The sequence below is a fragment of the Camelus dromedarius genome, chromosome 26, assembly GCF_036321535.1.
Source record: "Camelus dromedarius isolate mCamDro1 chromosome 26, mCamDro1.pat, whole genome shotgun sequence".
NCBI classification, from domain to species: domain Eukaryota; kingdom Metazoa; phylum Chordata; class Mammalia; order Artiodactyla; family Camelidae; genus Camelus; species Camelus dromedarius.
In genome coordinates, this window is record NC_087461.1 from 10,549,411 (window position 1) to 10,576,719 (window position 27,309).

The 27,309-nt window shown below is 44.4% G+C and overlaps 2 protein-coding genes across 5 annotated transcripts in view; both read left to right on the top strand.

The window, feature by feature from the left end:
* Positions 1–677: 677 nt before the first annotated feature.
* BMI1 (BMI1 proto-oncogene, polycomb ring finger) lies at positions 678–11,115 on the top strand. Of its 3 annotated transcripts, none has more exons than XM_031444707.2 (10): positions 678–1,154; positions 5,987–6,117; positions 6,484–6,580; positions 7,174–7,229; positions 7,339–7,389; positions 7,551–7,659; positions 7,741–7,786; positions 8,210–8,308; positions 8,685–8,765; positions 8,856–11,115. In XM_031444707.2, the coding sequence occupies exons 2-10, from the start codon at positions 6,006–6,008 to the stop codon at positions 9,183–9,185; spliced, it is 981 nt and encodes a 326-aa protein (XP_031300567.1). In that variant the 5' UTR covers positions 678–1,154; positions 5,987–6,005; the 3' UTR covers positions 9,186–11,115. The 3 variants fall into 3 exon arrangements, with proteins under 3 accessions (XP_031300567.1, XP_010973426.1, XP_010973425.1); XM_010975124.3 differs by lacking the exon at positions 678–1,154 and adding an exon at positions 1,434–1,640; XM_010975123.3 differs by lacking the exon at positions 678–1,154 and adding an exon at positions 5,179–5,615.
* A 14,038-nt stretch (positions 11,116–25,153) lies between these two features.
* SPAG6 (sperm associated antigen 6) overlaps positions 25,154–27,309 on the top strand; it is a 52,586-nt gene continuing 50,430 nt past the window's right edge. For both annotated transcript variants that reach the window (XM_031444705.2, XM_031444706.2), the window contains exons 1-2: positions 25,154–25,290; positions 25,369–25,464. In XM_031444705.2, coding sequence (XP_031300565.1) covers positions 25,266–25,290; positions 25,369–25,464 — 121 coding nt within the window. In that variant the 5' untranslated portion in view covers positions 25,154–25,265. The remainder of the gene's footprint in view (positions 25,291–25,368; positions 25,465–27,309) is intronic.

Below are 27,309 nucleotides of genomic sequence, written 5' to 3' on the forward strand. Positions count from 1 at the left end.
TCGGCGCGGCCGCGGGAAGACCGGGGCGGGCGCTGTTGTTTCCGCGAGCCCAACTCGGGCGCAGGTTCCGCGCCGCGGCGCCGGAGTCTGGGCCGCAGCCCGTGGGGCCGGCGGGGACGAGCGGGGGGCGGCGGCCGGGCGCTTTCCTCGGCGGGAGCCCGCGGACGTCTCCGCCGCTGGCGGAGGCGGGCGGCGGAAAGAAAGAAATAACGGGGGGTGGGGTGGGCTGAGCTGCGTGCGGGGCCGGAGCGATGCCCGCGCCGAGAGCAGGGTGGCGCATGTGGCGCTGTGGAGAAATGTCTCCGCAGCCGCGCCAGCGCCAGCGCCGCCGCCGCCGCGGCCGCCGCCGCCGCGCCGAGCGAGGGGGAGGGGGCCGGGTCGCGCTGCTCCGAGGGGAGGGGGCGGCCGCGGGCCCGACTACACCGACACTAATTCCCAGGCCGCCCTTAAGGAATGAGGGGAGCACGTGACCCTGTGGGGGGGCGGCGGGGGGAGGGGGCGGGCGGACTCTGAGCCATTTTGGAGCCGGTGTCAGTTTCCACTCTGCCTTCAGCGGTGCATTTTTTTTCCACCCTCCCCTCCCCCTTCTTCATCCTTCCTCCCCTCCCCCCGCCTCTCCGCACGCACACACACGGCGCCCCCCACCCGCCCTCCTCCCCCCACGGCAACTATGAAATAATAATCGTAGTATTAAAGGCAGAGATCGGGGCGAGACAATGGGGATGTTGGCGAGGGATCCCCGATCCGGATTAGAAACACCTCCCAGCCCCGCAGAATAATACTGATCGCGCCCCCTCCGCGAGCTCCCTCCCCCGAGTGCGGAGCGGGAGGAGGCGGCGGCAGCCGAGGAGGAGGAGGAGGAGGCCCAGGAGGAGGAGGCGTTGGAGGCCGAGAAGGAGGAGGAGGAGGAGGAGGCCGCGGAGGAGGAGGAGGCCGAGGCGGAGGAGGAGGAGGAGGCCGGGCTCGGGAGGCAGCATGAGCCGAGCGCGGCGGCCGCGGCTCCTCTCGGCTGCGCTCGTTGCCCATTGACAGCGGCGTCTGCAGCTCGCTTCAAGATGGCCGCTTGGCTCACATTCATTTTCTGCTGAACGACTTTTAACTTTCATTGTCTTTTCCGCCTGCTTCGATCGCCTCTCGCCGGCTGCTTTTTCCGGGTACGTAGGAGGCGAGGCGCCTCCGGGACGGGGCCTGGGGGCGGCGGGGGCCGCGCGGGGCTCGGGCCGGCCGCGGGTGGACAGGGAGCAGCCCCCCCGCGCCTCGCCCGCGCCGGCCGGGAGGGCGCTGACAGCGTGGGCGCCGAGCCCCGCGCCGCCGCCCGCCGCCGCCCGCCAGTCGGCCCCGCGCGCCGCCCGGCCCCGCGCGCCGCCCGCGAGCGCGAGCGCGCGCCCGCCGCCGCCCGCCGACTCCCGCGGCGCCGGGACCGACCCGCAGCCCGCGCCGCGCCGCCGCCGCCAGCCGGCCTCGGCGCCGCTCCAGCCGCCGCCCGCTCCAGCCCGGACGCGCCGCGCGCGGCCCCACGTTTTAGTTCCTTTCTCCCCCGAGCGCCCCTCTACACCCTCGCGACGCACATGGCCCCCGAGAAGAACACTTCTATTTGCAGCCTCTGTGGCTCTCCCGGCCGCGGCGCCCTTTGTTGAGAGGTAGATTTGGATAAAACGGGGACGGGTGCCTGAAATCGGGAGCTGCTTGGGTCAAGTGGCTTCCCTCCTCTCCTGAAGAAAGGGCTTTGGAGGGGTTTAAACAGCCAGAGAACGCCCCCATTTTATAGGGACGGGTTGCGTGGGGGGCAGCGATCCCTCCAAGTTGAATGTTAGGCTGGAGAGAGCCCGAACAAAAATGTTATTAACTTAAGTTGGAGGGACACTTGTGTGAAATTGGATGGCTTGTAAGATGGCGGTTCCCAGTTGTTTCCAAGGTCTCCTGCATTTGTGTTTAAAATGGTAAAGTTTTCGAGGTGTTATTTGTTGGGAGTCTCGGATAATGTTCTGCAAACATTACTTGGGACGTGCTCCCTGGGAAGTGGGCATTTCAAATTTGGAGCTTTTTTTGGAGTGATGATGGTGAGTGGACGTTAGTCTTGCAAGAGGTTTCCTCTCTTTCTTTCTTTCTTTTTCCTCTTTTTCTTTTTTTCCCTCTCGGAGACTACATTTTTTTCTCTCAACCTCTAGTATGGGATAGTACTTAGAACCATGACTTAAGTCCACAGCGTTTAATAGGTTTTGCTAAATGTCAGGATAGGTCATATGGTAAAGAGATGCTTTGGAAAACGAGCACTAAAAGTTGATGGCATATGTTTACGCATTGTTTTGGCTTTGACAGCGATATAGCATGATCATTTTCACAGAGATTTACAGTTAATAATTGGAAGTAAACAAGTAGAGAGACTTTGATCATTCCCAATTGCAATAAAAGGATTTAGTGGGCTTAGTGGTCACGGTTCAATATTTGAAAGAGAAGCATGTATTAACCCCTTCCCTTATAGTAGGCAAAATTCTGGGCATATTTATTTAAATCCAAATGTAGGTTAGTGGTGCCTAGAATGTTATGAGTAGTTCAACCTATATGTTATAGGACTCTTAACCCTCAAGTTCTGGAAACATATTATAAGCCACACTAAAGTCTTGAAACTTAAGAATGCCAATTGCTAACAGCATATGCTAACTTAGGAGGCTATAATAGTATTTGAGTTTTATTTTAAGTAGACTGCTCAGAATCCCTTAGAGGTTGATTTTATGAACATATTCATACTTTTTTAAACACTTGTGTACATCCATCCCAAAGTGCAAATGTGTTTGAAATAATCTGCCTGTGTAAATTTATGCCTAGTAACAGTATCTTTAACGCCATGTAAGAGTCACTATAAGAGAACTGAGCTTCTGTAAGAGAATTGAGCCATTTAGTTGTACTTGGTAAGTCCATTGATGCTCTACTACCAAGTTCTTGGGTGTGCATAAAGTGCCCCAAGGGTAAACTTCTCCCTAGGAGTCTAGTTAGCCCCAACTTTACCCATAACTTGTATTGGGCTGTGAGCCTCAGCTGGGGTTATGGAGTTCATTTGCATTTCTTAGATTGCAGTAGTCAAGCTGATTGTTAACATAAGAACTTGCTTCTGTTTTCCTTCATTTTGACATTACTGGTTTTAGGCCTCCAACAAAACTGACAGCCCCAACTGAGTGTGTGTTATAATGGCAAGGTTTAACTATTGAGTATTTTTTCCATTGTATGTTTGGTGCATTTTTGCTTGCTTAACTGGCATTTTCTGTTATGGAACTTAGAAGGTTTTCCTTTCTAAGGTGCAAGAGATTGTTTCTTAAACCTTACCAAGTACATCAAATGTTTTGGAAGTCTTCATTAGGTTGCTAGTTTTTTCAAGTGGTATAAAAAGATAAGGAACTGATTCTTATAGAAATAACAAGTGATATTTACCAGCATCATAAATGGTAATAGGGTTGTGACCAAATTCTCTGAATTGAAGTTAGAGGAGTTGTGTGAATTAAGACTTAAGATGAATTTGAAAGGGTTTTGGTCAAGTACATGTGACTTAAATGTTCAAAGCCAACCAGTAGATTTCCCTTCACTGAGGTCTGATTGTTCTATGTGTTAATATTTGTGTTTGTCTGGTGTTAGTTTTCTGTAAAGTAGAGGAGAAATAAAGGCAGCTGTTTTTATTGTAGACCCTTCCTGAAAGTCATGATCAGTGGCATTATGTGATGTGCTTTCACAAGGAGACAGAAGTATCACCTTGCTAACCCAATCTTTCTAGGAAACATCCTGCAGTTTCACAAGGAGAGGTTTCTTTGAGAACCAAGGCTTGTCTGTAATCACCAAGTACAATAGAATTAAATATTGCTACTCTTTAGAGACAGTGTTCCACCCACAACTCCTCTGCAACCCCACTTAGATTTATATTAACAGTATATTGACAGTATTCCTCTAAAGAAGTCATACAAAGATAACTGAGGAGTTACACAATGACATTTTCTGGTTGAAGTTGTTGGTTGCCACCATGGTCACTTTTCATAAAAGAGGCTTTGTTTTGTTTTTACTTTTTTTTTTAAAGTACTCTAAAGCTAGTTTCAGCCATTGATGTATGTTGATTAGTATTTCCCTCTTCTGCATTAAAATTCCCTAAGAATTAAAACCTCAGATGCATCTTCAAGTTTCACAAGTTCCTAGATGTCTATTCAAGGCAGCTTTGAGAATGTGCTTCAGATAAGTCTGGAAGCTTAGGCTTATTTCAGATTCTGAAATGAATGAAGTGGGAGTAAGAAATGCATTTTTCAAGAATACTGCACGAAGTAATTGACTTCCCTGATTGTCCGCTGGTGTATTGCTACTGACAGTTCCCCACCGTGACTTTTCTATGATATATGATATCTGTTGGGAATATCATTTCATTGTATGGGGGTCTGCATGGAGGTTAGGCTGAGAAAATGACATTTTTTTTGTGCTATGGATGCTCTGGGTTGACAAGGTGTTGATTTAGCTTTGGGAATGGGCTGGTCACATGGTTCTTTACATATTGTCATTATCGTTGGATTCAAGGAGTTTTTCTTGCCTCCAGCATAGTTCAGATAAAACAAGGCTTTGCCCACCTCGTCTGTTGTAAAACATTTCAGTTTTCAGCCTTTCCAAAACTTTGTATCGCTCATCTACTCTACAGGAGAACTTCCTATTAGAGAAGAAAGCTTAAGAGGTTCAGTTCAATAAACATCTCTGCAATTTGAGCCCTGACGGTTTTGGGCTAAGTGCACAGTTGGCAATTCTCAAAAGATCCCTTCGTGAAAATTTTGACCCTTCTCAAAAGATCCCTTCGTGAAAATTTTGACCCTAGTGATTGCTAACAGGAGAGACCGAAAGAATCAGGATCTGAAAGAAGCTCTTCGCGCCGAGTCGACGTGGAAAGAGGCCCCCAAGAGTGTCGGAAATGGCCGGGAGTGCGGTTTGCATTTTCCTTTACCACTGCACGCTCCAGGGTCCCCCAGGCCGCCTGCCAGGTCGCCGCGGGCCGGGATCCTGCTCCCCAGTGCTGCGGGCCTCGTGGGGCCGCCCCACCCCCCGCCCCGTGCGCCCGCACCCCACCCCGCCCCCGTGCCAGCCCCGCCCCCGAGCTGTGCCAGCCCCTCCCCCGCGCCCGCCGCCGCCGCCGCCGCCGCCGCCCGGCTGCCCCGCACACCCGCCGAAGCTCCGGGCTCGGCCGGGCTCCGCGCGGAGTTGCAGCGGTGGCCGGATGCCAAGTGTAAGTGTAAGTTGCTATGGAAACCCCGACAGAGGCGAGTTCCGAATCCGGAGTGAGATGGAGCCCCGGGCGCCGCTGGATCCGCCCCTCGCATCGCGGCCCCCGGGCGTCCGCCCGCTCAGGCCCCAGCCCGAGGCCGACTCGAGGTGCTTCTCCTGCGGCCCCAGCACCCAGCTCCGGAAATGCCAGGGATGCAGATAGAGCAGAATTGTTTTCCCTTTGTATCGGGTCAAAACGTGCCAGATTCGTGTTGCTGGAACCGCCTGTAACAACCAGAACCCCTGGGAAGCCAGGGCATGCTCCCGGATTTTCGATCGAAGATCCATAAGGAAGTTTTACAATAAATTTGGAGACCTGGAACAAGCCCTAGCGGTTGGTAAATATCTGCGGGGATTGTGAGATGGCTGCAGCAGCCGTGGGGCTGCTGGGCTGGAGGACAAATGGAAGAAAGAGACCCGAATACTCGCAGCTCCCAGCCCCCACCCCAGACCGTTTCTTCTTCCTCCTGAAATGACCGGAGGGACTGGAAATTACTTTACTTGGATCCTTTTTCAACAGTTCAGTAGAATTGATTGAAGTCTGATTAGTAAATTCCTTCTGTAGAAAACGGTGAGACAGTCCAGCTTGTACAGTGTTCAGCGAGTTTTATGAACTCCCTCAGCATTTCAGAGGGTAGGGTTATTAGGAGCTGGAGATAATCTCGATTCTCTTTCTGTGAATTATGGCCAATATTCCTGTGTCTTGCAGGATCCTTTATCGAGCAGAAATGCATCGAACAACCAGAATCAAGATCACTGAGCTAAATCCCCACCTAATGTGTGTGCTTTGTGGAGGGTACTTCATTGACGCCACAACCATAATAGAATGTCTACATTCCTGTAAGTACAAAGTTTTAGACCTTTTTTGGTGTCATGTATATTTAACATTTTATCCTGAAATTTGAAAACTAACAATTCCTGCAATCCTTGAGAATGTTGGTAACAAAGTGAAGGAGTCTTTATTCTCTTGCACTTAGTGACTTTTTAATACATATTTAATAAAATATTATTATATAAGTACAAATCGCAGAAGTAAATTGTACAAGTGTTCTCAGGATGTCAGCTGAGTTAGTTTATTTAATTAGAAATACCTTTTGGCATGTACCATTTTGTTACTTACTAGTTCTCTGTTTCTGATACTAGTTTTAATGCTTAGCATCTAATTCCTAAACTTTAAAAAAAAAAGGAATGTGTTTTTATTTCTAGTCTGTAAAACATGTATTGTGCGTTACCTGGAGACCAGCAAGTATTGTCCCATCTGTGATGTCCAAGTTCACAAAACTAGACCCCTACTAAATATAAGGTAGGAAAATGTTTTAAGTCATTGTAATTGCTATTGGCATTGCATAATTATTGAATTTAGTGTCTATTTCTTCTCACAGAATTTACCCTTGACTCCCTATCTAATGTGTGCACTTGGTGGAGGGTGCCCTTAATTTCTTGGCCGTTTTAATGATGACTACTTTAAACAAAATTCAATATTATTCAAGAGATTTAAATTTCTTTTAAATCACCTTTTAAAAACCAAATTAATTCTGCATTTTTGCATTGCTTTATTGACTCCATGACAGGCAAGAGTGATGTGTTTAAACTGCTTCCATTCAATCTTCTTTATTCTCTTCTGTATTAGCTAATTTAGTAAATTGAAAGGTACACTTCTCTTGATTCAGTGAAATGTGAAGAATTTATTAATGAATATAAAATATTTTCCCACTAATTTAAAACAGTGCTACTCCCTTAAGAACTTTTATTCTCATAATTAGCGTATTGCTGTAGTTATAGTCACAATCAAATTACTGTGACACAAAGAACACAAAGAATGTGTAATAACTTATGAGCATTCTTTTTAGTTTTTGCCATATTAATTGATAGTTTACTTTCTAATTAATTCTTCAGGTCAGATAAAACTCTTCAAGATATTGTATACAAATTAGTTCCAGGGCTTTTCAAAAGTGAGTACTTTGCTTAAAAATGAATTCTTAAAAAAGTATTTATGGGTTCTACCTGCTATACCAAATGTTTACGTCTTTTTCTCCCCCCCCCCCCCGCCCCGGTCTTTAGATGAAATGAAGAGAAGAAGGGATTTTTATGCAGCTCATCCTTCAGCTGATGGTAAACTCTTTGGAGGGGGAGAGACGTTTTAGGTGGAGGGAGACCTTATCCAGTAATTCATTAGAATTAAGTTTAATCTAAAGTACCACATCCATTCGTCTGTATATATATTTTAATTAAATCTTTAATTTTAAAAATTGACTATCAAAATGTCTTTCTAGCTGCCAATGGCTCTAATGAAGATAGAGGAGAAGTTGCAGATGAAGACAAGAGAATTATAACTGATGATGAGATAATAAGTTTATCCATTGAATTCTTTGACCAGAACAGGTAAATTCTTTAAGAAGTATGTTTCATGCTAATATGACTTTTTAGATTTATTGTTCCCCTAATAAATTATCTGTTTCTTAGATTGGATCGGAAAGTAAATAAAGACAAGGAGAAATCTAAGGAGGAGGTATGTCCCATGACACAAAAACATATAGAAGAAACATTGTTTGGATTCTAGATTTTATGAGGGTGTATTTGCCTCTTAGAATATTCTAGGGTCAAACAGAAGAAAATTGTCATGTTCGATGTTTACAAGTGATGTGTATCCAATAGTTAATAGACAGAATTTATATGTGAGTACTATTTTTACAGAATATTTTAAATAACGTTTAATGCTTCGATGTACTGAAAGTTTCCTTATTATATAAGGAATCTGTTCATTTAGTATTTAACATAAAAGCAAACTCAAAGACTAGCTAAGAACTTAGTCACATCCCAGTTTCAGTATTGGTACCTTTTATCTTATTTAGACATATATCTAATGGACTTTTTTAAAAAGTCTTAAAGTTAGGAATTTTTAAAAAATTCCTTTTCTTACATATACTCTTAGGTGAATGATAAGAGATACTTACGATGCCCAGCAGCAATGACTGTGATGCACCTAAGAAAGTTTCTCAGAAGTAAAATGGACATACCTAATACTTTCCAGGTATCTATTTTGTAGTCTTCATGTGTTTTATGTAAATCCTTTTTTTTCATTCAATGACTTTTTTCCTTTTTGGATTCTAAACCCAAAAAAGCAACAATTTCTTTTTGTTTTTTTTAATTTGGCACAATTTGGAAATAGTTCTTAAAAGGTTTGGTATGGATTCCTTTTTACACTATGAAAACAAACCCCTTAATAATTTCAAGAAATGTTTTTCCTCATTTAAAGTTTCAAGAGGGATTTGTTTCTTTGTCCAAATGTTTGGAGAAATTTTTTTTTTTAAAGCCTCTTTGGATTATATTTGGATGACCAAAAAAAAAATCTAGATTTACCTTGGTTCTTTGTGATGTTAATAAACTGAAGTGTTGTTTTTCAACAGATTGATGTCATGTATGAAGAGGAACCGTTAAAGGACTACTATACACTAATGGACATTGCCTACATTTATACCTGGAGAAGGGTAAGTAGCCTCCCTGATGCTCGACGATTATTTTGGCAAGCTGTACTTAAAGATGTAAGACTGATTGTTTTTTCCCTCTTAACTTTGTAGAATGGTCCGCTTCCTTTGAAATACAGAGTTCGACCTACTTGTAAAAGAATGAAGATCAGTCACCAGAGAGATGGACTGACAAACGCTGGAGAACTGGAAAGTGACTCTGGGAGTGACAAGGCCAACAGCCCAGCAGGAGGCATTCCCTCCACCTCTTCTTGTTTGCCCAGCCCCAGCACTCCAGTCCAGTCTCCTCATCCTCAGTTTCCTCACATTTCCAGTACTATGAATGGAACCAGCAGCAGTCCCAGTGGTAACCACCAATCTTCCTTTGCCAATAGACCTCGAAAGTCTTCAGTAAATGGATCGTCAGCAACTTCGTCTGGTTGATACCTGAGACTGTTGAGGAAAGAGATTTTAATCCCCTGATTTCTATAGATATCTTCATGCCATTACAGCTTTATAGATGCTAATACATGTGACTATCGTCCACTTTGCTTTCTTTTGTAGTGACATTAAGTTTGGCTATAAAAGATGGACTAGATGTACTATTCATATGGACGTTAATGGAAAAGATCGTTCCTCTAAAGAATGGGTTTCTGAGAAAGCAGGCAAGATGTTTTTTTTCTGTGTGTTAGGACAGATGTGAAATGGTTTCTGTAACCATTGTTTGGATTTGAAAATCTTCTGCAGTGAATATAAACATTGGGCCATAGTTTGTTAATCTCAACTAACCCTACATTACATCCTCCTTGATTGTTCTTGTTATTATGCTGTTTTGTGAATCTGTAGAAAACAAGTGCTTTTTATCTTGAAATTCAACAAATGGAAAGAATATGCATAGAATAATGCATTCTATGTAGCCATGTCACTGTGAATAACGGTTTCTTGCATATTTAGCCATTTTGATTCCTGTTTGATTTTTACTTCTCTGTTGCGACGCAAAACCGATCAAAGGAAAGTAAACTTCAGTTTTACAATCTGTATGCCTAAAAGCGGGTACTACCGTTTATTTTACTGACTTGTTTAAATGATTCGCTTTTGTAAGAATCAGATGGCATTATGCTTGTTGTACAATGCCATATTGGTATATGACATAACAGGAAACAGTATTGTATGATATATTTATAAATACTATAAAGAAAATATTGTGTTTCATGAATTCAGAAATGGTTGTTAAATTCTCCCAACTGGTTCGACCTTTGCAGATACTCTATATTTGAGCCTTACCAGCATAGAATATTTTTAAGTGTGGATAGCTGATTCTAAATTCTGTCCCATTGGAAGCAATTGGCATATTCGTAATACTGACTTTTCTCTAGTAATACATGTTTACTTTTAAAATTAATAGTTGCATTAAAGAAAAACTTTTGACTAAGGAATATGGAAATGCTGTCTTCATTTCCCATTGCTTATGATGGAATTAATGTGTTTTTAAAATGCATATTGGTCACTGGAATTCTAAAACAAATTTTTAAATAAACCAGCAAATTACTGAAGAAAGCATTTTATCTAAAATTATTTTAGTATGTGGTATAGTGATCATTTCAAATTTAAGAGTTGCTTTTACAGTTATAAACAATGGAATATGCCCTCTGTAATATCTGGAAATAGAAGCAATTTATTGTGAGCTTCTACAGGTATTAATTTTTAAGTAGAGTGAGCATGTTGAATTTAAAATATGAATATCCCCAACAACTTTCAGTTTGTGTTTTGCTTTGGTCGAACTTGGTGTGTGTTCATCACCCATCAGTTATTTGTAAGGGTGTTTATTCTATATGGATTGTTTCATGTTTGTATGGGAAAATTGTAGCTGAACATTTCATTGTCCCCAGTCTGCAAAAGAAGCACAATTCTATTGCTCTGTCTTGCTTATAGTCATTAAATCATTACTTTTACATATATTGCTGTTACTTCTGCTTTCTTTAAAGATGCAGTAAATGAAGTTTTATGAAACCACAAAATACATATATTTTTATTTTGACCTAAATTTGTATAGTCCCATTGTAAGTGTTGTTTCTAATTATAGATGTAAAATGAAATTTCATTTGTAATTGGAAAAAATCCAATAAAAAAGGATATTCATTTAGAAAACAGCTAAGCCTTTAATAAAAATTTGATATGAAAAGCACACCATGCAGAAGTTTTGGGAACCCTGTTGTGGACTACAAGTGGTAAAAGCTAAAGAAAATCCACTGCTGTCTTAGTGATGTTGCTAAGAGTCATGCTTTGTTGTATAATTGCTTGAAAGCCCAATTGAAAGATGTATCTGTTTATTTACTCTACAATCTTTGAAGTAAAAGTTACCCATGTTTGCCAATGTTGGTGATTTTAACTCATTTTTCTAGGCCTTTCTTCTCAAGTTTTTCATCATATTATCTAAGACCTAAAAAAAAAAAGTTAATAGAAGTTTTAAGCAATGTTTTTACTTTGGCTATGACCATGTATATAAAGAATGAAAAAATATTTTTCAAAGGCTATAAAAACTTCCAAGTGCTAGTGGATTGTCATTGACTCACACAAAACCAAGTTGTAGGATCAATATGGAACTCCAAGACTTTCTCAACCTTGTTATGGGATTATTTTTGAAATTACTTAGTAAATAATTTGAAATTACTTAGTAAGTGCAGGTACTGCATTTATGGCTCATCTAACACTATTTTACCATACTTGAAAGCATGTCCATTTATTTTGTTTGAAAGAGGAATTTTCCCCTTGTCAATTTGAAAATTCCTTAAGCTTTAAAGGATATTTCATTGAAAATTTGTCTTAATAAAACAGAAGGAAGATTATAAATGTGCTGTACTCTTCTATATTCAGCCATCACAGATCTGACAATTAAGACTTAAAACTTCTGCTAAACTACCACTTAAAATTTCAACCTTACAAAAACCTATACCAGAACTGCTAACTTTGTACCTCTTTGCAGTCAAGGCAGGGTACCTGAAAAGTTAGCTTTTCCTTCTGAAAAGTTAGCTTTTCCTTCTGAAAAGCCTTCTGAGATTCTATACCACAAAATTAGGGCTAAAAATATCCCACAGAAAATGCCTAAATTGATTTCACAGATTTTAGCTTAAATGCAAAAAGAGAATGAGGCTGGTTGCTGTTGTGTAAATAGTGATCTATCTTGCTTTTACACATGCGTGCCACTTTACAAGAACCTTTTTTGCTTTTAAAATTACCGGCCGTTAATTGCACTGAGTTGGGGAGAAAGTTACCCATCAGTTGACTTAACCTACCAACTATATTGCTGCTTTCCCTATCCGTATGCGCAAATACTAGGATCTCTGAAGGTGCCATGCAACAGGCAGAGTTACTTGATGAGGGCTTTTCTTCATGCTTTCTTCTTATTCTTTTCCCAATATTTGGAGTTGTAGCTCATTTGTGAAGTCTTTTGGTTCACTCATTGTATAGGCCTATCCAGATAAAGTTTTGTTATGAAATCATAGTAGGAACCTAAAAGGAACCCAGGTGAAATCTACTTGCACTGGCCAAGCAGAAATGAAAATGTTCGGTTCTTAAAAAATAGCTTATGGCAATCTTTAGAGGAGATGGGATTTTAATTTTAGGAATAATCTGCACATGGAACCTAGTCCCTTTTAGAATCCTAAGGTGAAGGGAGTGTTATTTTTGTTCATTTCTCTTTATACCTTCAAAGTTTGATAAATAAATCTTTTTCTTCTGACGCTGCTCCTGGAATGACAGTTGGAAATTCTGATTTAGTTTAGTGCTCCATGAAATGGAAGCTCCATGGTATTTTGAAACAGGATGATTGTTTCCTCCATACAGTCTTCCTTACACTTTATCCCAAACAAAAGGTCTTGATGAAATTACATTTTAAAGGACCCTTTAAAAAAAGCCATATATACCTTTAAGACATCTAAGGTGCAAACAACACAGAACGCAGCTCCAACATAAGGCTCTTGGGCTAGATAAGGTAATTTCACTTGAGGATGTTTCAGGTATAAAATGAACAGTACAAGCGATTATTTCTAAGGTCGCTCTAAAAAAAAAAAAAAGATCCTGACTCCTCCAAAATAAAACCTTGAATTAAACTAGGACCAAAGAATTCAGATAGACGGGTCCTTTACAAAGAAAATAAAGTATCGCAAAAGGGAGCTTCCCAGTAAGTCAGACTTGGGAATCACCCCCGCGAAGCCCCTGAGCCTGTCCACCTCCTCGCAAATCTCAAGATCGCCCAGTTTTGATTATGAAAGTCTCCGAAAATGTTTACACAGTCGAGTGTTTCCTGTTTCCGCAGTTAATTTTTTTTAACGTTTTTTCTTCTTTTGGTTCTTGAAACGGATTTCCTTTATTTGCACCAGTTTCTTTTTCTGAGTGTGCAATTTCTAGAGGTCTCACATGAAGATTTCAGTATCAATTCCGGTCTTCATCAAGTCGACGACATCAAAAGTCATTTATCACTGGAAAGTCTACTCTAGGATCCTTATGAGTTTTCTCGAGAAGTTCAAGTGCATATGGAAAACTCACCCCGAAGTCTCATTTAACCCTCTAAATGAACAGCAAGCACTCAATAAAACTTCCAATGAATGAGTTTAATTACTCCCATTCTTCTGACTCTTGTCTTAAAATAGCCTTTCCAGAGACCATTAGAAGGAATTCTCCAACATAACAAGTGATGTTCCCTCAGAGTCACCTACATTTCAGTGAAAAAAAAAAAAATTACTTCTTGCTCTGATTGTTGGGTCATCATAAACTCCAAACTTCATTGTGAACATGATTTCAAGTTCGGTGCGGATTCGGCGCTCTCCAACTCTGTCCTTCTAAGTTAGGTAGAACCCTAAAGACCCTTGGAACGCTGTGGACCAGGTACTCGGAAAATGAGTCGTAAATTGAGATGGAAGGAAAGAGAACATTACGGAGATGGCTAGAGGGGTTACTGAAAATAAGGAAGTCGGTCCAGGAGTACAGTCTTAGGTCTAAGTGCCCCCAAGAGCGGAAGATACTCAAAGAAAGCCGAAGGCAGGAGCGCGCTGCAGGGCTTGGAAGATAAAGTAGGGGCGAGGGTGATTAGCATGGAATAAGCAATGGCCGGTAGAAATGGATCAGGATGCCCGGCTGGAGAAAATGACCTTCCTTTCCCGGCAGCGCTGCCTTCCCGGCTAGGGAGCCTTTACCAAAAGGACGGGTTAAGGAGGAAACGGCCCTTCTCCCTGTCTTTATTTTTTTAAGTAGCTGCTCTCGGAAGACTGGAAAGAGCTACAGCTCAGACCTCTGGCGCGGAGCGCGCCGCGGGGTTCGTCCCGGCTCCGCGCGCGAGCCCAGGCCGCGGGGCTCCGGGAGGCCATTTTGCGCGTGCGCCGCTCGCCTCGCGCCGCCCTCCGCTCGGCGGACGCGGATCCCGCCAAATTTGAAAGCGAGATTTTCAGGCCCTGCCGGGCTGGGGAGGCGGGGAAGCGAAGTCGTTTCTCCAAAGCCGGATCCCGTAGCGAGTGACGGCGACAGCCGGACAAGCTTGGCTCCACAAGGCGGCCCCCGTCCTGCCGGAGGCTTCTCCACCGGGAGAGACGCCGGCGGGGCAGCCCGGCTGCTGAGACACATCCACTGGCTCCTGGGCCGCGAGCTCCCCGCGGGCAGGAAAGGGTCCCACGTCGGAGGAGGTGGCGGCTTGGCTTGCAAAGCCCCTAGAAGCACATCCTTGAGGGGCCATTCCAGATCATCGCCTTTCTTTGCCCTCCTCCCTCCTGCTGTTTCAAATCCTATGCCCTTTCTCCTTCAATAACGAGGTGTCCTTGGAGTTTGGGGTTTTGTTGGAAAGATTGTAAGCCAGATGATTAACAAAATATAAAATTGCCATCTCGAGGGTTGCTGAAGGCTGAGCTTCGTGGACGGTGACTAGAAAGGCCGATGGGAGAGGGTCCTACGGTTGAACATGTTTAATGGGCAGTAGGCTCTAATCCCCCGGGAAGGAAAGTTGACCGGGTGACAGTGTCAAGGAGAGGGTAGCTGCGCGGCAGAAAGCTCAAGCTCTGGGCGAAGGACCACACCTTGGGTTCCCAAAGACGACGGCTAAGTGCGTCTTCGGGCAGCGCGAACCTGGGATGCCCAGCGCCCTTGAGACCCCCGCTGGGTAGAGGAGCAGGCGGTCGGGTGTTAGGATGTGCCCCCCGAAAGCCGCCGGGATGCAGCCGGTTTCCTGCAGAGCCCCCGCCTGCTTGATCCTCGGGACAGAAATGCTTCTCTGACCCGGGAGTCCCACGTGCACCCAAAAACGGGGAGAGGAAGGGACGGTTTGGGGAAAGAGGATTGGGGTAACAGCACAGAAGTGAAAGCAGCCTAAAATGGGCGACGCCCGGCGAGTCCTCTTTATCAGCGCGGCAGACTGCAGGAGCCGCCATTTGGTGGCGGATTTCGGTATTTCAGTAGCACGTTGTGCTGAACGTCACAACTGGCTTGTCTACGTGGCACGGTCCTTTCTGAACCAAGGTTTTTGAAAATGCAAATTTCTCCCTGTTCTCCCTCCTCCTAGGGGTTACGGACCCCTCCCCCACTCCCAGTGGAGGGCGCCGCGGCTCCGCTCTGCCCGGGACCCGGGGCGGGGACCTTTCCTCGGGGCTGCACCGGCCCCCACCCACGCCCAAGAGCTAGTGTGATGCGAGATGGAGCCTAGAGCAGGACTAACGGATGTTTTCCTCCTCGTTTTCCCGAGATTCCGAGCCTGCGGCTCTCCTCTCCCCCTGCGGAGAATCTCATTTCCTTGGGGCGGTGACGGGCATTGTCTTTTCGCGGGGCCATGTCCCAGCCCTGGGACGCCTCTCTCCTCACACCTCTCGGATGCAAGGAAAGGAAAGGAAAGGCGCGCCAGGCGTGGCCGGAAAGGACCCACCCGACGAGAGGCGGCTCCTCGGGGAGTGTCGGGTTTGCATCCCGGACTTGCACTTCCAGCTCGCCCCGGAGCCCTCCGGAGATTGGGGGAGCTAGACACTTATGGAGAGTGCCAGGAGGACTGGTGTCCCAGCCAGGGTTGCCGAGTCCTCGAGGGTTTCAATTAAAAGCCCCCAAAGCACAAGGTGCCTACCCGTTGGAGAACAAAGGGCCGAGGGGCGAGCGCGAGGCGAGTCCGCGCGCGCGGCTGCCCTTGGCTGGGCCCACCTCGGAGTCGGGGGCGCGAGCAGGGCTGACTCCCGGCGGGATGGGAGGCGGCGGGCGCGTTGCGGAGCCCGCAGCCCCCGCCTTCCTGGCGGACAGAAGGAGCCCCGTCTTCAAGCCAGAGCTGCCATGTTGTATTCGCGGAGAGTGCCAGTAATTTGACGCTCCCGAGGCAGCGGCATCCCAAACCCAAGAGCCCTTAGGGGCCGTAAGTGCCGCACAGCCGCGGTCACAGCCCGAAGAGACCCCGGGGCGCAGGCAGGAGCAAGAGCGCTGCAGGCGGCAGAGCCGGCGCGGCCGCGGCGCCGCAGCGTTTCCCCTCGCCACCTTCCTTCCAGGGGCTGCGGGGCTGCGCGCTCAGCAGAGGCTCGGTTGCCAGTAGCAACCACACGACGGCGATTTGTAGCCGGGGCTGCCGCCGCTGGTACCGCCGCCGCCTCGTACACCTCGGTGTCCAAGCATTTGGAACTCTGCGGGTTGCCCCGGTTGACATCTCTCGTCCCCGCCCGGGTTCCTCATCTTCCGGGACCCTCAGCTCCGTTCAAAAGCCATCTCCTCCGCCTCAGCCCTGCCCCCACGGCAGACAATAGATAAATAGGCTCGGAGCGCACACAGCCGGAGCAGGCACCTGAGCCCCCAAGATCCAGGCGCTTGGCCTCGTCCCAGCCCCAGGTGCCCTGGTCTCCAACTTGAACCGAAATCTTTTGTCAATGGCCAGTCCATTAAAAAGCTCTTCTCGACATCAGCAATATGGATGATGGTAAGGAAAGAAGTCAAGAGAAGACCCCCACTCCCTTTCTAGTAACATCGACACAAAGAGCTTAGGGTTGTGTCTGCCCTTAGGAACTGGGGCTTTCCTCTCTGGGTTAGAGCCACAGGCAAACGCTACAGCCTTCCCTCTTCTTTGTCTACCACGAATATTTTACATGAAATCCATAATATAGCAGCTTGCATAGCTCAGACATTACCTCCAGATGCTTGTTCTTATACACAAGTGGATGGAGCACCTTTTCTCTCTCACTTCATTTGATGAACCACACCAGCCCTTGGCAGTGTGGACTGAGTGGTCTGATGCATAAAGAAAATGATTGACTTAGGAATCTTTCTGCCTTTTCTAATATCTGGCTCTAGGACACTGGCTTAATTTTTAACAGAACTCTTACTAATGTTGTTAACAGGTTTTTATTGAAGAAAAATCTTCAAAGTATCCAGTAAAGTCTTCTATGAGCTATTAGGATAACCCGGGAAATATGCGAATTGCCAAATTTCACTCCTAATAATTGTTCCGGCCATAAATAGCCATTAAGTTAGTTGAGTGTTCTTCCTAGATTGAAATTTAATGTAAATTACAGATGTTATAGAAATTTTGAAGTTTAAAGCTCCTTGAGGAGAAGCACCTGTCTTATTTATCATTATATGCTCCAGAGTCCTTTTAACATAACAAATATTTGTTGAATCTCTAGAAGAATCCAGAATTTCAATAACTCTTATGAGAAATAAAACTTACTAATTACTAGAAAGCTTAGATATCTTTAATGAATTCAATAAAAAGGTAAATATTTACCAAGCTAGTAGCTCTAATCAGATATCCCCATTCATGCATATTTTTACCTAATTATATTTCAAATGTGGTAGATTGTACTAAAAAATATCTGACAGATGTTTCCAGAATTCCCAGAATGATAAGGGCTTGTAACTTTACTATTTTCCCACCAAAGGTATCTGGAAATTGGTTAAATAGGCGTAAGTAAGATGATATTTTAAAGTGACTGTCATACAGCACAGGTGTGGCATTAACTGCCTTCACTGTTCAACAGAAAATCTTAGTATTGGATACTGCAAATCTACTAAGACAACGCACCTTGAAGTATCCTATTTAATTTAAATAATCTTTAAAACATACTGAGAATGGTTAATATGTCTTAATCGTATCTGATGGTAAACTTAAATCAACATTCCTCCTAAAATGCCTCTTAGGTATGTTGTTACAAAAGGATTTCATCTTTAAGCTTCACCAAATGTCAAGTTCATTAAATATGACAGTTTACTTCAAACTTAGCACTACTTGGCCCTTGGAGGCAACATAATGACCTGTAGCTTGCACAAACACCACCCCCCACCACCACTACCACCTGAAAAATAGGAAAGCAAGGCTTTAGTGAAAACTTCTTCCTATCGTCTTTCAAGAAAGAAAAGCCCCAACAACTTGCTTTGGACCAAGTTAAAGAGATTATCTCCCTTTTTTCAGTAAGACTGTCTTTCAATGAATTGATGGATAAGATCAAAGTGCATTCATATTCATGTGAATTATCGCTATTGACTTGAATAATGATGGATTTCATTGTTTTATTTAAACTGAAACCAGCAATGCTGCTGCTTTTGAGTCTACACCCCTAAGGCAGTAGAATTTCTTCTGAGGACTCAAACGCCAAGCAATTAGGTCTGACAACCATGTCATTTCCACAATGTACTTCCATACAGAGGACTTTTTTAAAAATTGGAATTGGTAACATTTCTATAGAATCTTACTGCACAATTTTTGACTCCTTCCCAACCTTCTGAACAAAACTCCTTAGTTCAATAAACACACATCCAAAATATTTCAATATAAATGGTACTGGGAAAAGAAAGTGATGTTTAGAAACATCTAGTTGTTCATGAATCAGAAAATTAATGCTATCAGTAATTAACTCAGGAGAATGTTTTTCCTTTGAATGAGATTCATTATAGTTTGTTTTCTACTGTAACTGAAGAACTCAGAGTAAGCTTGGGAAAATGTGTTTACCAGCTGTTCTTTCTAAATATGCCTCATGACAATTATCTTAAAATATTTTCACTTGGGTTCTCTTCAGACTATCTCAACATTTTCTAAGGAGAAAGAGGTAACGAGATCCTGTGGACCCCACTCACTTTTACCAAATAATCATTCTGCTCAAATTATTCACCAATTAAGGTTCTTTATCACTTTGGAAACACTTGAAAGGAAATTCATTAGAATAAAGTAAGTTTATAACATAATAATACAAGCAACTTTAAAATAGGTGTAAGGAAATGCTTTTTTATGAACTTTAATATACACTATCCATAAAGACTCTACACTTAAAGACAGAGCTTAGTGCAACCAAGACTATTATATTATCATAGTCAGCAATGGGTTCTGGGAATATCCTTTCCAAGAAAAATAACTCACATCTTGGTTGACATCTTAGTTGGTATCATTCTTAAATGTTTTACATATATTTAAAGCATTATGCACAAGCATCATTTTTTTAAAAAAAAATTTGTTTTTATATCTGGCTGTGCTACGAGAAGTCTGTATCTTCACTGTCCCCACTTGGTGTCCTTAGTATTGCAAGGCACTCTTTAAGCCAAGAGTTTGTTAGTAAGTTTGATTCCCTTTGGGACTTGACCATAAATATATTGACATTACTTGTATACGTCTAACTTTTTATGTGTAAACTTTAAGACCTTTGTCTTTGACTTAAAATAAGCAATTACTTATTATTTCACCAGGAAAAAAAAAACACTCCTAGAACAAAAAGCATTTCTTTACAATTCATTTCCTGCCTTACTAATGGGAAAGGCATTAGTATTTTCTTCATGTAGGTAGTCATAATCTTTTCGTACGTTGTCCATATGAGAACTTTGTCACTTTAAAAATAAATATGAGGCAACATTGGAGGAGGTCAAGTAATTCAGCATTAGCACTATTCAGATGTTTCCCTGAAATATCAAAAGTAAGATGATAGGAGTTGTGTTGTATAGCTTACTTGAACTAACGAGGATGCAGATCGTAGTGCAAAAGAAATTAAAGAATGGGAAGACGTGCCACTGCGTCTTCCAAATCTAGCCTACGTTTTAGCGGAGCTCTCTCTCGGCTCTGATAATCTCTAAACCGACTTGCACGGTGGATAGCCTGTGACATTTTTGTGAAAGCAGAGACCTTGAGCACCTTCTCTCTGTACTTTTGCAGTATTTTCCAGGAGCTAGAGCATACAATTATTTTTCAGAGTAATCAATGAGCCAGAAGTTTTGGCTTGGGGACTTGATGTAGAGAAATGACGTCAAAAAGTTAAAAAAAGAGGCTCGCACATGCGCAGTGATATACAGCTTTTTTTTTTTTTAAGTAAGCTTTGGGCTCCTCACCCCGCCTCTGGGATCCGGCCTGCGCGGCGGGGTCGGGAAGCTGACTGATGTAAGGTGGTGTAGGAGTCCCACACCCGACTACCGGCAAAGAGAGTCTCACCGCCCCCAATATCACCACCACCACCACCACCACCGGGGCTCTCTTTAAGTCCGGAGAGGAGAAAGTCAAGGGGAAGCAAGGCCGACCCGGGCGGCCGCCGCGAGCTTTTCTGGCTGCGCAGAGCTGCGGGCCTCCGCTCCCGGGGTTCCGGTCTCGGCCGGCTCCGGGCTTGCCCTGGGAGTTGGCCGCACCATTCCCCGGCCCACGGGTCAGCCGCGCCGCGGGGAGGCTAGGGCCCGGACCTCTCCGCGGGAGCCCGCGCGGCAGTGCGGTGCTTGCTGGAGGCCTGGCCGGAGAAAGCAAAACGAAAGGACAGAGGCCTTCTTCATCTTGCAACTCGCTCCCCGCAGACGCTGGCTGCGACATCCACGGCCCCTTTTCACCCCATCCCCAGGCCAGCAGCCCGCGGGGCTACGAGCAAGCGGGAGAGTGGGACACCCCCCCCCCGCTCGCACCCGCCGGCCCCCGCTGCCCCGGAGGACCCGCGGGAGGGAGGCCGCCCGCGCCGAGCCTGCGCCGCGCTTCCGCACTCGCGCCTTCGGGCTGCGCGCCCCCGCCCCTTCCTCCTGCCCGCGCTCCCGGCCCTGCCACCCCTGCGCCCTCATTTCGGCGCAGCTCAGCTACCGACGGCGGTGGCCTCGCCGGTTTCTGATCCGAATGACAGCCTGACCCCAGCTTCAGCCGATTCCCGAGCCCCCTCCCCGGTTAGAACTGCGCGGAGACCGCGGAGGTGACTGTTGGAGTTTGAGAAACTTCGGCCTAAAGGAAAAGCCAAGGACATTGGCGGAGCATCACGTTCTTCCCTTCCTCTGGGGCCCCAACAGCCCATCCACACTGAACGCAGTTGCCTGCCGTCGAGCCAGGGACCCCGCGCCCATGCTGCGCGGGGATCCTCCTGTGTTCAGTTTTGCTGCGTCAGCCCAGAACTTTCCGCTCCGGGCTGGCGGAGCTGCAGCGCAACCCTGTCAGGACCTGCGCCTAAGGGTTGCGTGGGCCGCGTCCCCGCGGGTCTTGGCCCGGATGCCGGCTTGATAGGGTCCGGGGATCTTTTCTTATGTGGCACCTTCTATCTTTTGTCTCTTAAGTCCTCTACTAATAAAAAGGTGGGAAAGGACTAGCACTGACCTTGTCTGGGACAAGTCCAACAAGCCCAGGATTTCAAAGGGGGTGGGGGGGGCCTGTGGGTGTTGAGAGGGAGTGGCTGACAGACTTCTGTGGTAGGGCGCCTAGAGGGTATCTGATGGTGCGGGGGTTTGGGTACAATTTTAAAGAAAAACGCACGTCAAGTCTTTAAAAAGAAGATATTCACATGATACACACACACACACAAAGCAGCAATAATTTGGTTTTTATGCATGTCCCATTGCCTTAGAAAATATTATGCTGTACTTAAGACTTGTACATTAGAAGCATCAATGTTTAGTATCAGTCACTTTGTGCCATATGGTGCCTTTGGAGGTGAAGTTATTCATGTGTGGAATCCCCCTGATTCCGGTTTACTTTGGTGGTGGAAAAGATGAGTTCAATTTCTGCATCCACTGAATTACTGGAAAAGGAAGCCATGTACAGGAGTATCTAGAACTTTGGGACCAGCAAACTCATTGTCATTGTAGCACTTTATTGGCCTTAACACAAGGAAACGTAAGAATTTTTAAAATGTAAGGAGTTGACTTAAAAAGGCTTGAAAAGCAAAGAATGGGATACAAGACACAAACACAACCCCAGCATAGAAATGTTAATCTTCCTCTCCTGGATGGAACTGTCTCATCTGCTCTGTTGACAAACTTGAGGGCACATCCCGTTGGTTTGCTGAAACCCAAAAGTAAAAGCCTGACACTTTTTCCCAAAAGAGGGGCAGAGCAACATTTAAGATGTCATATGTTAGCTTTCTTCATTACAGATCATATTTTGAGTCCACTAACTTGGGTTATAGGGTATTATTATGCCTTTATTTTTTAATTGAAGTATGTAAATATGGTGTTATATAATTAATTTTAGATTTGCTGTTGGCAAAATGATTATTGTATTCTCATAAATTACATGCAGTTGCCAAATGAATGCATATTTAAATACCACCAATATGTTTTAATTCTTTGGGGGAGGAGGGAAGGAGATTTCATATCTAGATAAAACTCAGCTAAGTTTTCTTAAAAACAAGACATCTTTTATTAGTTGACTGATGTTTTGGATACTCTCACCTCTTCCCCTAAGCCCCTCTTCTTTGCTCCCAAAGCACTAATAGCGCTGAGTACAATTATAGCCCTTAGAACAGGGCAGACTGCAGCATATGCTTGTTGAATGAATTAAACTTTAGATGTCTGTCTCCCACTAGATTTTCTGTCCTAGAAGACAAGCGCATTCTTTTATTAGCAAAGTGTCTGGCACACATTGATATTTAATGTTTTTGTCTTAGAAGAGGAATGTGTACACACACACGCACTTGATTCATATCAACAGCAATTTTTAAAATGTGGATATCTAATTAGCACATATAAAGCTTTAAATTTAAAATTCAATTAAAAACTAAAAAAAGTCTGTTAAAATTAGTAAAATTTAATTTTAGGCGTGTGTAGAATATATTCCCATGATAATAGGATTTTCTGAATTTCCAGAGCAGATTTTTAAAGAGAAACACAACAGGATTTTTAAACTGACTTTATAATATTGTCTTTTTGAGTCTCATTTTCATAAAAAGAGAAAATAAATGCAAAAAATGATTTTGAAGTTACATGTAATTAGCTTTGTATAAGGAGCCAAAGGCTTCCACACAGATCTTTCATGGAAGCATTTTTGCAAGTTACTGAGATAATATGTTTCATTCTCAATCAAATGTATAGTTTAATGTGTCAAGTACATTGTATATCTGTATTTAAAGTCACTAGCACTTCAAGAAGAGTAATCTTAAATAGCACTCTTTTTTAAAAAATTGAAATATCCCTTTGAATAGTTTTCTTTCTCACTGCTTAACTGTTAGAGGTGTGAATGTCATCTTGGGGCATACAATTAGCTTTGTAAAGCAGAATGGTATTTTAAAGTTAGTAATTTGAAAGTGGATCAGAAAATATAGATTGGCTTTCTTGTCAGTAAAGGTAATCTTTCAATTTTGCCATTCTTTACATTTAAATTACTAACAATTCATTTATATTTTATGATTATTCTAAGTTGAATTTCTCCATTTAATTTTAAAGACTTTGAAAAAGAAAGCCAGAAGAAAGAGCAAAGATCTAGCTTGTTTAGGATGTCCAATTTCACATATAAAGTAGGAATTCCTTATTTTTATCAGGAACAATTCAACCCATAGACACTGTTAATGACAAATACACAGACTCTATAGTTAAGAATAGTTTATATAGCATTTGAACTTGTTTTCAAACTTTGTAGTGTTCCATAAGTAGACTGTTATGTTTATAGGTTTAGACATTTTTTTTTTGCTATTGAACTTTTATCTCAACACTTTCAAAGCAGAAAATAAATAGTAAAAACAACTTCTAAAAATGGCAGCTCTGGTAGCTTAGGAGTTTGAATTGTTTAAGGACTGAAACCAAATATGGAACCTTTTAGTTTTAAGGGGATTTCTTTTTTCATAATGCAACAAGGAACTGAAAACAAAATTACAATGAAGGTTTATGCAATTTTAATTATTTGTCCAGTCTGTTTCCCTCCACACACACCACACACATCTCTAAATTGGAACACACAAAAACTTTAATTTTAAAGGACCTTTCTCCTTGGGGAAATGTGGAGATCACTGTGAAACTTTATGCCTCAGGGTTAAGTCAAGGGATTGTGGGTGTCAATGGCTTCTGAACTGCAGAGTAAAACATGAACCTGTTCTAGGGGTAGCAGGGACCTGGCTGAATATACTTTTTCCTCCCTCTGAAGTCCCAACTATTTGGGGCTTCACAAAATACCAGGACTTCATCACAGAGTTCAAGTCAGAGTGAGCTTTCCAAGATTATTACATAGCACTCATCCCAAATATGAGAACAAGCTAAGTTTGCATGCTCCCTTCTCTTAAAGAACAGATATCAAGAGGTTTCCTGTCTTGGCGCTACCCATCAGCAGCTGTGACTAGCTTCTCACTTGACACCTGATGAAATTGTAGTTTCTGGTGGAGAGACATTTAAAGTTGATACCTGTCACTGAAACATTTGGTATACAGTTTTCAGACAAGCTGGAAACCAGTAATAGACTACTTAACTTTTGTTAAAAGGAACTGGGTAAAGAATTAGTTAAGTAAGCTAGGGAAGCTAGTTAAGATAATTTGAATCAGGAGTTTTCAGGTAAAGATTCTCCCTCTCTTTTGGAAACATCTTTCAGCAACAAAGTGAAGCCTAAATTTAAAAGACAAAGTGTTTAAAAATCACATAAAAGTGAGGAAACAATTAAGTTAGCAGTAATTTGGAGAAAGTCATGGAGGATAAGACGTTTATCAGATTGTTTCTTCGTCTGCTTTTCTCACTGAATCTCTAGGAAGGCTTATTAAATGCTTTCTATACGGTATAATTAAAGATATGAACATAGTTGTCTTGACCCTCGAGGAATCCTGAAACCCGAAATGCCAGGTGTGTAAAAGCGGGATTAAAGGGGAAAACATTTGACTTTGAGGTTGCACTGACAAGAAATGAATTTATGAGATTTACACAATGACACACGTGTGATTTCTCTCGACCGTCGAAGCCCAGGCGACTGCATCGCCGCAGTTTGCTCATCTCCCTGCATTTGAACCGGTTGCCTGGGCGCGTGCGGCTCCCTCCGGCCCCGCAGCGGTCAGGAAACCGCGCGGGTCTGGGTTCGGGTATTGACACTCGACGGCGCACTGCTCTCGGCGCAGCCGGGCCAGCTCCGCACGTCCGGGGACCCCCCCCCAGGCGGAGTCCCCCAGCGGCTGCGGACCGAGCGGGGCGCCGGGGAGGGGGGCCCCGTGACGTCACTCCCGGGACTGCGGTTGCCGCGAGACCGCCGCGTTCCGGTTCCGGCCGGTTGCCCCGGAGACGCGGGTACACAGAAAAACGGCTCCCGTCGGAGGCCGACTGGTCGCCGCGATCGCCCTCTCCGCGGACTCGCCGGCCGGGCGCCGCCGAGCTGGTGGCGGGCGGAGGGCCGTGGGCGCCATGAGTCAGAGGCAGGTGCTGCAAGGTAGGCCCGGGCGCCCCGACGGGGGGCGGCGGGGGCCCGGGGCCGCGGGCGGTGCGCTGCAGCCTGTCTCTCCCGCAGTGTTTGAGCAGTACCAGAAAGCCCGGACCCAGTTCGTCCAGACGGTAGCGGAGTTGGCGACCAGACCCCAGAACATCGAGACGCTGCAGAATGCAGGTGAGCCCTCACCCCGAACCCGTGTCGCTCCGTGCCCCTGGCCTCGCCCCGCCCGTCGCCCCGCATCCCTTGGCGCCCCAGCCTCGCCCCGCACCTCCTTTCCTAGTTGGCCGGGGTCCTCGGCCCTGCTTCGCCCCTACCCCCGGCATCCCCTGCGCCTCATCGCCGGTGTCCCCTGGCCACCCCTAGCCCCGGGTCCCTGTCTCCTCGCTCCCCTCGCGGCTGGGCTGTTGCGAGCGGCAGGATGGGGACAGGAGGACGGCGTCCCTGAGTTTCTCCAAACCACTGCGAAGGCTGTAGAAGCGTTCTGTCTCTTTAGCGGGTCTTTGCTGCTGAAGTTTCCAAATTGGCTTGAGAGGGGCCCGACGTCCTTATTTCCATCTTTATCGCAACCAAGCAACTGTAAGGTTGAAAGTCAAGACCATAAGAATTGCCTGGAAATCATTTTACATGAATGTGAAATCTACCCTAATCAGAGCCATTTTATCCGGATGCCCTGCCTTTGATCACTTTCGACTTCTCACGCCAAAGGAATTCCGGAGCGGTTGACACGTTATTTCTAGTCTTGCATTAGTGAAAGAGCAAAGATATGCTTAAATATTTTCCAAGAGTTTCAAAGAAGGCAGAGACCTAGCCTTGAGAAATCCTTATGGTGCTATTATTCCACCTCTCTGTCCAAAGTCACGTAGACTCTATAGAGAAAGGAAGAGAGTGTGTGTATGTGTGTGTGATTTTTCTTATCTTTTATCATAAACAGAGAAGATAATGGTGGTCCCCTCTCTCCCTGCCTCTCTTTCCTCCCCGGCTCTATCTCTGTCTCTTGATAAAGAATGATTCCACCACTATCTGAAGGTCGCATTTTATCACTACTGTGTTATAAGAAATCTTCAGTTTATAGGATGTGATCATTAAAACTCATTTAAATTAGCACAGAATCAGAAGAAAATTAAGAACATATTTTCAGGGCAAGAATGTTTAGACATAATGTTTAAACTGGGTTTCTGTGAGGGGCATTACTATTGTGCCTAGGTGGTCATTTCTCTTGTCACTAGGAGGGGTTCTGGTGCTTATATATTGCATATTTTAATTTTGGTGGTGGTAGGGGATGTATTTAGAATAGGGAAAGTGAATTTTATAATCCTTTTTTAAACTGTTAATTGTGAGATAATTGTAGATTCACGTGCAGTGGTAAGAAATAATATGGAGATCTCATGGACCTCAAAACTGTATCACAACCAGGATGTTGACACTGATAAAAATCCATCAGTTTCTTTCGGGTTTCCCCAGTTTAAGTGTATGTGTGTGTTTAGTTCAAAACAGTTTTATACCATGTGTACCCATCACCACTGTAGTCAAGATACCACTTTCATCACCACAAAGATCCCTTGTGATGCCTTTTTATAACTACACCCAATTTGTTCTTGTCCCTAACTCTGGGCAACCACTAACCTGCCCTCCATTTTAAAAATTTCAACTTTGATAATCTTTTGTTCCACAGCTGTTTCACCTGGACTGGTTTTCTTTCCTCTGCATGTGTGTGTGCTTGTGTGCATGCATATATACAACTCAGAGTACCCAGAGCAGTGCTGGTCACACAGTGTTGCATATACACTATTGTAACTTTATTAAAGCATACTACATTTTTTAATGCACTTATTTTTTAGATTTTTTTCCCCCTCTCAGCTCTACTCAGTAGCCTTTGTGAATGGACACTTGCTATTTACAAATGTTTAATTTTCTTGACAGTGTGTATACAGCTAAACTAAAACATGATTTTTTAAAAAGGGGAAATGATTGACATTCTTTTAGAAATTTGATACTGAAATATAGATGTACAGATAACAC